Source organism: Salvia hispanica, chromosome 3 (assembly GCF_029641045.1).
Source record: "Salvia hispanica isolate PSC_SH4W2 chromosome 3, Shi_PSC_v1, whole genome shotgun sequence".
In the NCBI taxonomy this organism is placed as follows: Eukaryota; Viridiplantae; Streptophyta; class Magnoliopsida; order Lamiales; family Lamiaceae; genus Salvia; species Salvia hispanica.
Window position 1 is genome coordinate 9,883,116 of NC_142694.1, and position 12,601 is coordinate 9,895,716.

General features: G+C 31.0%; 1 protein-coding gene and 1 pseudogene across 3 annotated transcripts; both read right to left on the bottom strand.

The window, feature by feature from the left end:
* Positions 1–685: 685 nt before the first annotated feature.
* On the bottom strand, positions 686–5,429 carry LOC125209177 (alcohol-forming fatty acyl-CoA reductase-like; annotated as a pseudogene). The gene is made up of 7 exons (XR_016136587.1): positions 5,302–5,429; positions 2,821–3,411; positions 2,267–2,441; positions 1,677–1,758; positions 1,302–1,568; positions 1,082–1,209; positions 686–990 (listed from the first exon to the last, which is right to left on the bottom strand). The product of XR_016136587.1 is annotated as an alcohol-forming fatty acyl-CoA reductase-like (transcript).
* Positions 5,430–9,204: 3,775 nt separating this feature from the next.
* Positions 9,205–12,601, bottom strand: LOC125215831 (fatty acyl-CoA reductase 3-like). 2 transcript variants are annotated; one of them, XM_048117399.2, is made up of 10 exons: positions 12,497–12,601; positions 12,286–12,389; positions 11,782–11,981; positions 11,368–11,468; positions 10,816–10,990; positions 10,386–10,547; positions 10,196–10,277; positions 9,824–10,090; positions 9,597–9,724; positions 9,205–9,509 (listed from the first exon to the last, which is right to left on the bottom strand). In XM_048117399.2, exons 1-10 carry the CDS (start codon positions 12,561–12,563, stop codon positions 9,347–9,349), a joined length of 1,449 nt encoding a protein of 482 aa, XP_047973356.1. In that variant the 5' UTR covers positions 12,564–12,601; the 3' UTR covers positions 9,205–9,346. The 2 variants fall into 2 exon arrangements, with proteins under 2 accessions (XP_047973356.1, XP_047973357.1); XM_048117400.2 differs by lacking the exon at positions 12,286–12,389 and having other exon boundaries at positions 12,497–12,597.

The following is a 12,601-nucleotide window of genomic DNA, read 5'->3' on the forward strand; positions in this document are numbered from 1 at the left end:
CAAATCAAGGGATTCGTTAAAATGACAACACCTCTTAAAATAACATCATATCACAATTCCTAGCCAATCATTTGTACACATAGACGTATAATAAGCTGTCATGTGACAATAAAAAAAATGCTCAAGTGTAAAAATCTCGGCCAACAATATACAACACTGTATACAACAATTTTTTTTCGGCCAGCAATATCCAACACGCTATACAACAATCTATAGATTGATGTGTAGCGTTTGTAATATTGTTGTGTAGCATTTATAATATTGTTGGATATGTGGTGTCACGGTGTCACTTTAAGAGGTCCATTTTAACACAAACCTACAAACCAATGTTTTTCATTTAATTTGAAAAATGAATAAAATCACAAACGTATAGCATTAATCTTATTCAAAATTATTATATTACTCCTAAATCTTAACTAAATCACGTAAAATATACTTACAAGATTTTAACTTGTTTGTATTTCTTAAATGAGGAAGATCGTTACAATAGAAAGAAGATTTGGAGTAACATATAGTAGGAATATCGGCAAACTCAACTGCAAAAGTGCAAAAGTACTGATGAAAATATATAATTGTACTCCTATTATTTAAATCTTCAAACCAAGTTTTTAAATAGACAATTGCACATCATCAAGAAAGAGAGTAAAAAAAACTCCCAACAAAACCAAATTGAAAAAACATAAACTGCAATCTGAAATATAAATTAATCATATTTCTAAGTAATTATGAGAACAATATTCAACTACCGTCTTTTCAATTTCTTGACCCTTTTCTCTTTTATTTAAAATAATTCACATAATTCCATTTAATTAGTACCATTCTGTGGATTAACGTCTTAAAGAATATTTGACGAGGCCAGGAATGTGAGCATGCAGCAGATAAGCATCCCAATTTATACTTCTCGGATCGAAGTTCAATATCTCATTCTCAATATCGCCACTCATCTCCTTTGCCGCATTTCTCAATTTCTCGGCATTCATATCGTCGAATCTGCATATATATGAAAAATACTTATTTGTATTATCAAAAACAAAGTTATTGAAATAGGGACATACTATTTGATACCTTCATCATAACTTACATTCTACTGAAGAAGAGATAAGGGCTACATAGATCGATCAACCGCCTCAAGAAATTGGCCTTCTTAGAAAGGTCGAGATAGATTCGATCAAAATATCAAAAGCTTGCAGCATTTACAATCCCTAAAATCTGAAATGGACCCAAATCAATTAGCATTGAAAATATTCAATATTAATAAATTTTTAAATGAAACAATGATCCGATAATGACAGAACACAAACCCGAATGGGAATAAAGTAAAGGAGTTCCATGTATATTCGGGCAGCAACCTTAGTAGGCAACTGCGTGGGCCTTCTGACAACGACAGGCGTGCCATCTTTGCGGAGCCATGGTTGCTCTGTAAAGAAACGTACGATGTTGTCTCGAACCCTGTGATATGGCACTGGGTTCGATGACGAAGATCCCACGTGGAGAATTAAGTGAGTCGTTTTGTCCACGTGTGATGCCATTGATACCATCATAGCATTCGTTACCATGTCTACTGGTATCTGCATATTATTTAATTCATTAATCCATTTAAATTAAATTAATATTTTTGTTTATGTGTGTAAGAATGTCTTATTTAATTATAGTATAGATATATAATGGTGCCTTACAAAGTCTACTATACTTTGGGGATCGCCTGGATAGCAAGTTAGTCTGCCTGTCCCAAATCTAACGACAAAGGAATCAACGGTTCTACATGCATTCACACAAAATAATGTATCATAAATAATATACTGCATACATCCCCAAAAATATTTTTAATAGAAAACGAGACGTATTTTAGGGCACTTGAGTTATTATCGAACCCCTTCAGTCCAACCGGGGAAGGGGTGTTTTAGGGTGCTTGTTATCATGGTTGGTCGAATTATTACAAGAGGTATGTTTTATTTAAATCGTCCCAACACCATTTCTCCCATTGCCTTTGTGAAAGTATAAGTGTTTGGCCACCCATACTTCCTTGCCCTGTTACAATAAATCAAACTCAACGACAAATTATATTTGAAAATAAAAATAAAAACTAAATTCAAGTTTCATAAATTTTAATGAATCTCCAAAAAATTGTTTTATTATAGCTAGCTTAATATTAATCTCAAAACAAAGATGAATAACAAAAAAAATACTTAAATACTCTATAAATTTTCGAAATTGCATGTAGCTCTTGTCATTTTAGTATGTAATTAAGTGAAAATTGTTAGCAAACCTTTGGAGACCTAAATCTCTCATAACTGATGTAATATGATTGTGTGAGGCTGCATGAGCTTGTAGATGTTGAAGATTTTGTTGGATAATTTGATTTTCTTCTTCGATATCCACTCCTTCTATCTCATTTATTGGTGTCTCGAGAATAAGACCTTCATTCTCTCTACACACATATGCTACAAAATCAACATTTCATTAGTTAATACTAGTACTTACTATATAGATCTATAGTGACATATATATAGCACATTTTACAATCACACCATGACTTTATTACATTTATACTATCCACAGCAAAAACTCGCGCATAATTATCAATTGTCTCACTTTGAGTCGGTTTGAATTTTAAGAAATATAACACGTATAAATGAATGGCAAAATTAATAGAACGTGGATCTTACTTTTTTCTTTAGTACTGAGAATATATATAAAAGGTAAATAAGACAGTTATTCGTAGACGGGCGGGAAAAATGTAAAAGGAGTATATGCGACAATTATTTGCTAATGGTCATTCACAATTTTTTAAAAAAATTTAAAAAGTTAATATATGCATACGTGAAGAAGCATCCTCAATTTTCTGCATTTTTTCGAAAAACTCAAAACATTTGCAGCTCCAATAGTGTTCACTCGCAACGCAATATCATATCTTCAAATTAAACACAAAAGAAAAAAAAAATCAAAAATAACATAAAATAGTAATCGGCCACTTTTTGTACTAATAATATACTATATAGAAGCAACGACAAATCCAATAAAACGAAATTCATGAGATTGGACAAAGTGAAAAGTTGTCCCTAGCCCCAGACTATACTTGCCCCGTAGGGTCGGTGGCAGCTCAAAAAACAAAATTGAAGTAGTAATTTTTTATTCTCATGGGTCGACAGTGGAATTGGTGGACTCTCGCCATTGTATCGAGGTGGTGAGGAAATTGATATGTACACATACATGATGCATACCTTTCATCAAAATCAGTAGTAGCTGCTAAATTGATGATAAAATCCAACTTTTCAAAGAGCTCTTCCAAAATAGAGGTTTTTAATCCCAACCAATCACAAGAGATATCGCCGGATAACACACACACCTTTTCCTCCATAAATGAATTCAATTTTGCTCCATATTTTTCCCAAACAACTCCTTGTCCATCACCTGTCAAATTATGGTGTACAATATAATTCAATCATAAGATTTTAGAAGGAAAAAAAAAAAGATAATTCATTATTGACAGCATGCATCAAAGATTTGAAACTTTTTTCTGTAGTTCTTAAACGTGTCGAAATGGCTTGAAATTGCACGGGCTTGTAAAACGGGCAAAATCATCATTTTATTGTTTTAAGGATTTTATTTCAATTTCGGTAAGTTCGCTTTATTTTTATTTGAGATCCTAGGATTTCCAAATAGTGAGTTTTATTGTTTCGTAGTCACTTATGATTATTATTAATGTATTTTGATTTCTAAAACTAGGATTCCTCTAATATCTCTACAATTTGGTCATTCTTATGGCACATTCACACCACCTTTTCAGTGTGGTACAAAAGGTCCACCATTACAATCAAAATAATGACTGAGTCTCGCCTACTCAGACATAAAAGTCGATGAATGAATAATAAATCTTGAAAGTACGTTAACAAACCTCGGTATTAAAACGATCTAAAGCAGAGAAAGAATCTTGGGACCTCAAAAGAAGATAGAGCTTCCTCACTTTTGGTTGAACCCTAATTATCTTCTCAATCACAACTGCATACATATATATATATATATATAGGGTTTTGATCTATGAAAACTAGATTTAAATACAGAAACGCAGAACACAGTCATACGTAGGGTATTTTTAGGTCATAGTTAGTTTATTTTTAGGTCATGCTAACAAAGCATGACCTAAAATGATCTTAACATGACATAAACCCGAATTTTATAATATGACCTAAAACGGCTTAATTATGACCTTCCGTATTTTTGGTTAATTATTGACCATTAGATCATCTAATCCTAGGGTCATGATTTGGGCTGCATTTCTTGATTTAAGCACATACTTGTTTTGATCATCTCCCATATATATATATATATATATATATACATATATATATATATATATATATAGGGGTGTGTTAGGGTCCTTACAGCGTCTTAGCGTAAAACACAGCACAAATCACAGCCCTTGGATCATTAGATTGGATGGCTGTGATTTGTTACATTATGATACTAAAAATCTACATTATTAGGCGAGGTACATTATTAGACTAGAAATGTACATTGTAAGACTAAAACTGTACATTTTTAAACTAAAATGCTACATTATTAAACTAAAATGCTACATTATTATCCGCGCTACATTATTAGTCTAAAATTCTACATTATTAGATGACACGTGGCATTAATCTAACCATTAGATCATATGATCCAATGGACTGCAAGTGTTTTGAGTTTTACTCATACTTAGCGTTCTGACCTGAATACATCCCTATATATATATATATATATATATATATATATATATATATATATAGGGATGTGATCAGGTCCATAAGTGAAATTCTGTCAAAAAATAAAGCAAATCTCAGCCATTGGATCCTGTAATGTAACCGTTAGATTAATGCCACGTGTCACCTAATAATGTAGATTGTGTAGTCTAATAATGTAGCTCGGCTAATAATGTAACACGCTGTAGTCTAATAATGTAGATTGTGCAGTCTAATAATGTAGCCTAGTTAATAATGTAACGCTTTTAGTGTAATAATGTATCTCGGATATTATGACCACAACCATCTAATCTGAGGATCCAAGGGCTGAGATTTGCTTTGATTTTTGACAGAATTTGCCTTATGGACCATAGTGCGCCCCTATATATATATATATATATATATATATATATATATATATAAATTCACACACACACACATGTAAGTGTTAGTTTGTAAGCTGAACATTATATATGTGGACTCAACTGTATATATATATATATATATATATATAAATTCACACACACACACACATGTAAGTGTTAGTTTGTAAGCTGAACTTTATATATGTGGACTCAACTGTAAATATAATCTTCGTGTGTATAAATATAGTGTATGTTACCCTTTGCAAGAAAGCCAGAGGCGCCAATGAGAAGGATGCTTTTGTTTTCAAGAAAGTGAAACTCCATTGCAAACACAAGGCTATATAGTAATTAGTTCAAGAATAAAGTAATATCTAATTATGTTTCGGAAATGATCGATCATTGATATATATATAAATAGAAATAAATAGGGTAGGTGAATTTGATGGAAAATTGTGAGGTTTCTACAAAACCAACATGTCCCTGCTAATTTAGCATTATTATTAAACTTAAATGTATTTAGGTATCGTGGTTTGATTTGATTTTTATTACTCATGATATAAATAATCAAAAATACATTTTATTATTAATAATTCTAGTGTACCTTCTTTAATGAATGATAAAATAAATGTATAGATATTAGTGCAATCCAAAACCCAAGGGCTAACCCAAATTTAATAAACATATTTTTATCTTATATAATTTTTTTATACTAGTAACATTTATTTATGTTCGTGTTTAAGCATATATTCCATTGTTTTATAATTAAATGTTTAGGGTTTAGCAAGAAACTCGAACGTTTATGGTTGAAAAACATGCTTTGAACTTGACTAGGCTCGCCAGAAACATACTTGCGGGATACATTGAGTAAGAAAACGTGGAATTGTAGGTTTTATAGCTGAAATTTTGTGACTGAGTGTTGGGTTTAATTTTAATTGCTGACTGTGGATGAGTTTAGTAAAAGTTTATAAAATTTAAAATTGAGATAGGTCGGCATATAGTGCCCTAATCAGATTTGAATTTTGTGTTTTCTTATAAATGATGTATTCAAACTCTCATTAATTTTCAGTAATTGAGTGATCAGATTTTAATTGGACACTCCTAGCCTCTCCTCTAGTAACGTGTAAATTTTGTTTATACTGGTAAGTGTGGAAAATATAAAAATGCCACAATTTTTACTATTTTAGAATGTTTAATATAATTACGGAATTTATTTTTACAATACAATAAAGTTTCATATTTTATTAAATCATCGTGTCCATATTTTATGGTAGAAAACTAATATATGAAATGATACTGACTCATATTTCCATTAAATTTTTAATCATATTCCTTCATTTTTTTAAAAAATACGAGTCACCAAACCTTGGTTTATTAATTGTATAATACTGGTCCATACGGTTGAGATAGATCGGGCCAGCCTAAGGTGTTCATACTACGAATACTCTACTCAAATTTTTATGAGTACATGATATATTTAACGTGAGTGATATATAAATTTATAATTTATTTTTCAGTTATCAGAAACTCAATGTCAAAAGTATTTGTAAAATAATTCTACTGTTTGAATCTTCGAGCCTTGATTTTATTATACAAAATTGTTTAAAAACAGAATAAAAAATTGAAATAATCAAAGTGAACAATACAAACTTGTAGTACGAAATACGTGACCAAGACCACCTCCGACCATACACCAAATCTCATTTTTTATGTAAAAAAGTTCTTCAATTATACTTCATACCCAAACTTATTTTTGGATTTTTTAATTAAACAACACCAAATTTAAAGTAAACACCAAAATTGAGTAGCTACAACAATTTTTTTAAAATATTGCATAATAGTCCTTACTACTCCCTTCGTCTCCATAGAATATGAACTTTGGGTTCAGCACGAATTTTAATGCATTATTGGTAAAGTAAAAGAGATATAGATAAAGAAAGTTTTTACCTATTGTTAGTGGATAATGAGTCTCACCTCATTAGAGATAAGAGAGTTTCTAATATTGAAATATTCATATTCTTTGGGGACGGACGAAAAAGAAAATAGTACATACTCTTCAGAGACAGAGGGAGATTATTTTGAGGTAGTTAATCAGCCTGCCATAATTTGTGCACTACTTAGTTGAATCAGCCGGCCATAATTTGTGCACTACTTAGTTGAATCAGCTGGCATAATTTGCACATATTGAGTAGAGACATGTTAACGTTGTACTGGGGTCTGGGAAATCTTTTTACACACAATTTTTTCATGGAATTTGCAAATATTTTTTTCTATTGAAAATAATTAAATATGAATTAGCAAGTTGACTATATTATAATAAATTATATATTTTTTTTCCAAATAATATTAATAAATTATCAAGCTGACCATATTATAATAAATTATGTCTTTTTTTAAAAAAAATTAACAAATTAGCAAGCTGACTATATTATAGTAAGTTTAGTGTATGTATAATTATTTAATTTATACAAATTATTGATAAAATATTGTGAGACTAATATGTAATTTAAATAAGTATGTAGATATAATTGAAAAAATATATAAATATGGAATATTATTTTGGGTTTGAGTTTGGAGGAAATGATTGAAGTAAAATTATTTTTTGGTGTGACACACACTTATCAAAAATTAATTTGAGTTTGTGTAAATACTTGGATATGACCTAATACAGCATACCAAAATCTATCATAGCACGTGTGAAATTTATATAGTTCTTCTTCTTATTTTAATAAAATCTGCACGACTTAATATGAAACTAGTATACTACTATTATACTCCCTCCGTCTCAGAGAAGATGTCACACTTGGGAAATGACACGAGATTTTAGGAGATGTTATTTTGTGTGTTAAGTGGTGAGAGAAAATATAATTTTATAATTGACGTGAGAATGAACTTTTTCTAAAAGAGGAAATGTGACATCTTTTACGGGACAAACTAAAAAGGAAAGTGTGATATCTTTTATGGGACGGAGGAAGTACTATATAACAAGATATTTCGAACAGTACTACAAATTTAATAAAATGATTAAATTAAATAAACTACATTCTATATAAAGACACTATCATATGGCATGAACATAAATACCGGGTACGGTGTACCAATTTGACAACCTGAAATTAGAATATAGGTAATTACAAATAGGGCTACAAAGTATGGGCCGGATAGAGTGTACAATCCGAATGGTAGAAAGCCCATTTGTTATTGGGCTAAATATAGCTTTCCAAATGATGGGTCTAATATGCTCAGATGATTTGCCATTTGAATGGACAAAATAAAAAAGATTAAACAACGTAATCATATATATGTGGTATTTTTCATCACCAAGAAAATGAAGAATAAAAATAGTTGCCTTAGAGAATCAAAGAAAAAACATCACTCAAACCATTTGAACATAATTCGAAGAGAAAAATCGGTCAAATACAAAAAAGGGGTAAAATCTGGGAAGAGGGGTGTCTGTGAGAGTGGGGAGGTGGGATACATAAAATGACCACAACAATGTATTTTTGGCCGGGTCGAGGCGGGCCTTTGTATTTGACTGAGGTTCAAGTTAAGCATTTCTGTAATATCAAACAAATAGAAAAGTCTATATATAAATCTGTTTCTTGGTATTACTGTGTTATTAAACCTGTCATAATTTTAAAAAAAATATTCACATAAAGATAAATTATAAGTGAGTTTAGGAATATAATAATTGGTTTATAAGGAATGTGATCAAATGCAAACTATATAACTCCATACTATGACATTGCAAAATGTCAACATATCACAAAAAATATCAATAGGAAAATGTCAACAGAGTTTCAACGGTAGTCAAGGATTGATGTTGTGTTGATATTGTGTTGACATCAAAATCTTGAAATTTTACACTTTGTTGATATTGTATTAAAGCTGTATCGAGGAGTTTGAAGTTTGTATGATATATAAATTTGCATTTTATCATACTATCCTTATCATAATATATAAGTGAAAATATAAACTATAGTTGATGTCTATGTGGACTAATAACTACGATTAAAGAAAAAATATGTATGTGGCCAGTGGCATTTTAATTGCTTCAACGGTATTTAATAGTATGATACATTTCCAAAAAAAAAAAACCATTACTATCATCCATACAACACAGATATAAATCAACGTTTTCATATATTTGAAATTAATAGTACCACCGTATATAATTCATTTTATTTGGAACTATTAAATTTTATACAATCAATTAACTTAACTTGATACAAGCACCATATATAATTCCATTTAATTTGTGAATTAACGTCTGAAACAATATTTGACGAGGCCAGGAATGTGAGTATGCATGAGATAATCATCCCAATTTATACTTCTCGGATCAAAGTTCAATATCTCATTCTCAATATCGCCACTCGTCTCCTTTGCCGCATTTCTCAATTTCTCGGCATTCGTATCATCGAATCTGCATATATATGAAAAATACTTATTTGTATTATTAAAACAAAGTTATTAAAATAGGGACATATTTGATACCTTCATCATAACTTACATTTTAGTGAAGAAGACATAAGGGCTAAATAGATCGACCAACCGCAGCAAGAAATTAGCCTTCTTAGAAAGATCGAGATAGATTCGATCAAAATATCGAAAACTTGCAGCATTTACAATCCCTAAAATCTGAAATGGACCCAATTCAATTAGCATTGAAAATATTCAATATTTAGCTTATAGTAGTAATAAATTTTTAAATGAAACAACGATTGGCACAACACGAACCCGAATGGGAATAAAGTAAAGGAGTTCCATGTATATTCGGGCCGCAACCCTAGTAGGCAACTGCGTGGGCCTTCTGACAACGACAGGTGTGTCATCTTTGCGGAACCATGGTTGCTCTGTAAAGAAACGTACGATGTTGTCTCGAACCTGGTGATATGGAGCTGGGTTCGATGACGAAGATCCCACGTGGAAAATTAAGCGTGTCGTTTTGTCCACGTGTGATGACATTGATGCAATCATAGCATTCACTACCATGTCTGCTGGTATCTGCATATTATTTCATTAATCCATTTAAATTAAATTAAAATTTGTGTTTATGTGTGTAAGAATGTCTTGTTTAATTATAGTAGTATATATATAATGGTGCCTTACCATGTCTAGTATACTTTGGGGATCACCTGGATAGCAAGTCAGTCTGCCTGTCCCAAATCCAACGATAAAGGAATCAATGGTTCTACATGCATTCACCCAAAATAATGTATCATAAACAATATACTGCATACGTCCAAAAAAATATTTTTAATAGTAGACGACACGTGTTTTAGGGCACTTGAGTTATTACCGAACCCCTTCAGTCCAACCGGGGAAGGGGTGTTTTAGGGTACTTGTGACCATGGTTGGTCGAATTATTACAAGAGGTATGTTTTCTTTAAATCGTCCCAACACCATTTCTCCCATTGCCTTTGTGAAAGTGTAAGTATTTGGCCACCCATACTTCTTTGCCCTGTTACAACAATAAATCAAATTCAATTAATAAAAATTTTCACAAATTTTCCAACTACAAATTATATTTGAAAATAAAAATAAAAACTATATTCAAGTTTCATAAATTTTTATGAATCTCCAAAAAAGTGTTTTATAATAGCTAGCTTGATATTAATCTCAAAACAAAGATGAATAACAAAAAATTACTTAAATACTCTAGAAATTTTCGAAATTGCATGTAGCTCTTGTCATTTTAGTATGTAATTAAGTGAAAATTGTTAGCAAACCTTTGGAGTCCTAAATCTCTCATAACTGATGTAATATGGTTGTGTGAGGCTGCATGAGCTTGTAGTTGTTGAAGATTTTGTTGGATAATTTGATTTTCCTCTTCAATATCCACTCCTTCTATCTCATTTATTGGTGTCTCGAGAATAAGACCCTCATTTTCTCTACACACATATGCTACAAAATCAACATTTCATTAGTTATTATACTATATAGATCTATAGTGACATATATATAGCACATTTTACAATCACATGACCATGACTTTATTACATTTATACTATCCACAACAAAACTCGCACATAATTATCAATTGTCTCACTTTGAGTCGGCTTGAATTTTAAAAAATATAATACGTATTAATGAGTGACAAAATTAATAGAATGTGGATCTTACTTTTATATTTAGTACTGAGAATATAAAAGGTAAATAAGACGGTTATTCGCATACGAGCGGGAAAAATCTAATAGGAGTATAGGAGACAATTATTTGCGAATGGTCATTCACAATATTTTTTAAAAAAATTTAAAAAGTTAATATATGCATTAACTAACCAGTAGATACGTGAAGAAGCATCCTCAATTTTCTGCATTTTTTCGAAAAACTCAAAACATTTGCAGCTCCAATTGTGTTGACTCGCAACGCAATATCATATCTTCAAATTAAACACAAAAAGAGAAAAAAAATCAGAAATAACATAAAATTGTAATCGGCCATTTTTTGTACTACTAATATATGGCTGATCGAATAAAACGAAACTCATGAGATTGGACACAGTGAAGAAGTTGTCCCTTGCCCTTGACTATACTTGCCACATAGGGTCGTTGGCAGCTCAGAAAACTAAATTGAAGTAGTAATATTTTATTCTCATGGATCGGCAGTGGAATTAGTGGACCCTGACCTTATCTGAATTCGCCATTGTATGAAGATGGCGAGGAAATTGACATGTGCACATACATGTTACATACCTTTCATCAAAATCAGTAGTTGCGGCTAAGTTGATGACAAAATCCAACTTTTCAAAGAGCTCTTCCAAAATAGAGGTTTTTAATCCCAACCAATCACAAGTGATATCGCCGGATAACACACACACCTTTTCCTCCATAAATGAATTCAATTTTGCACCATACTTCTCCCTCACTACCTTAAACAACTCCTTCTCCATCACCTGTCAAATTATACTATATGATTAAATCATGTAGATTATTATGAATGATCTTTCATTTAATTAGTTTTAAGGAAAATAAGATAGTAATTCATTATTGACATGCATATTAAAGAATCAATACTATTTTTTTGCGCGACTCTCAAGACAAAAAAGATAGCGAGAAATAGCTCAAAATATAAACATCACAAAAAAAATAAAATTAATGAAGCTACATGCACTATCAAAATCAAAATATTTACTGACTAACCAGACATAAAAAATCAAACCATAGTATTAAATCTTGCATGCTAGTATGTTAACAAACCTCGGTATTAAAACGATGTAAAGCCGAGGAGGAATCTTCGGCCCTCAAGAGAAGATATAGCTTCTTCACATTTGGTTGAACCCTAATTATCTTCTCAATCACAACTACATGTATATATAGAGATAGATTCACAAACACACGTCTTAAGTGTTGCTAATATATAATCTTTTTATTGTGAGTGTGTGTGTAAATTATACAAGTACTACATTACCCTTTGCAAGAAAGCCAGCGGCGCCAGTGAGAAGAATGCTTTTGTTTTCAAGAAACTGAATTTCCATTGCAAATAATGAAGTAATATTATCTAAGTCTTGGAATT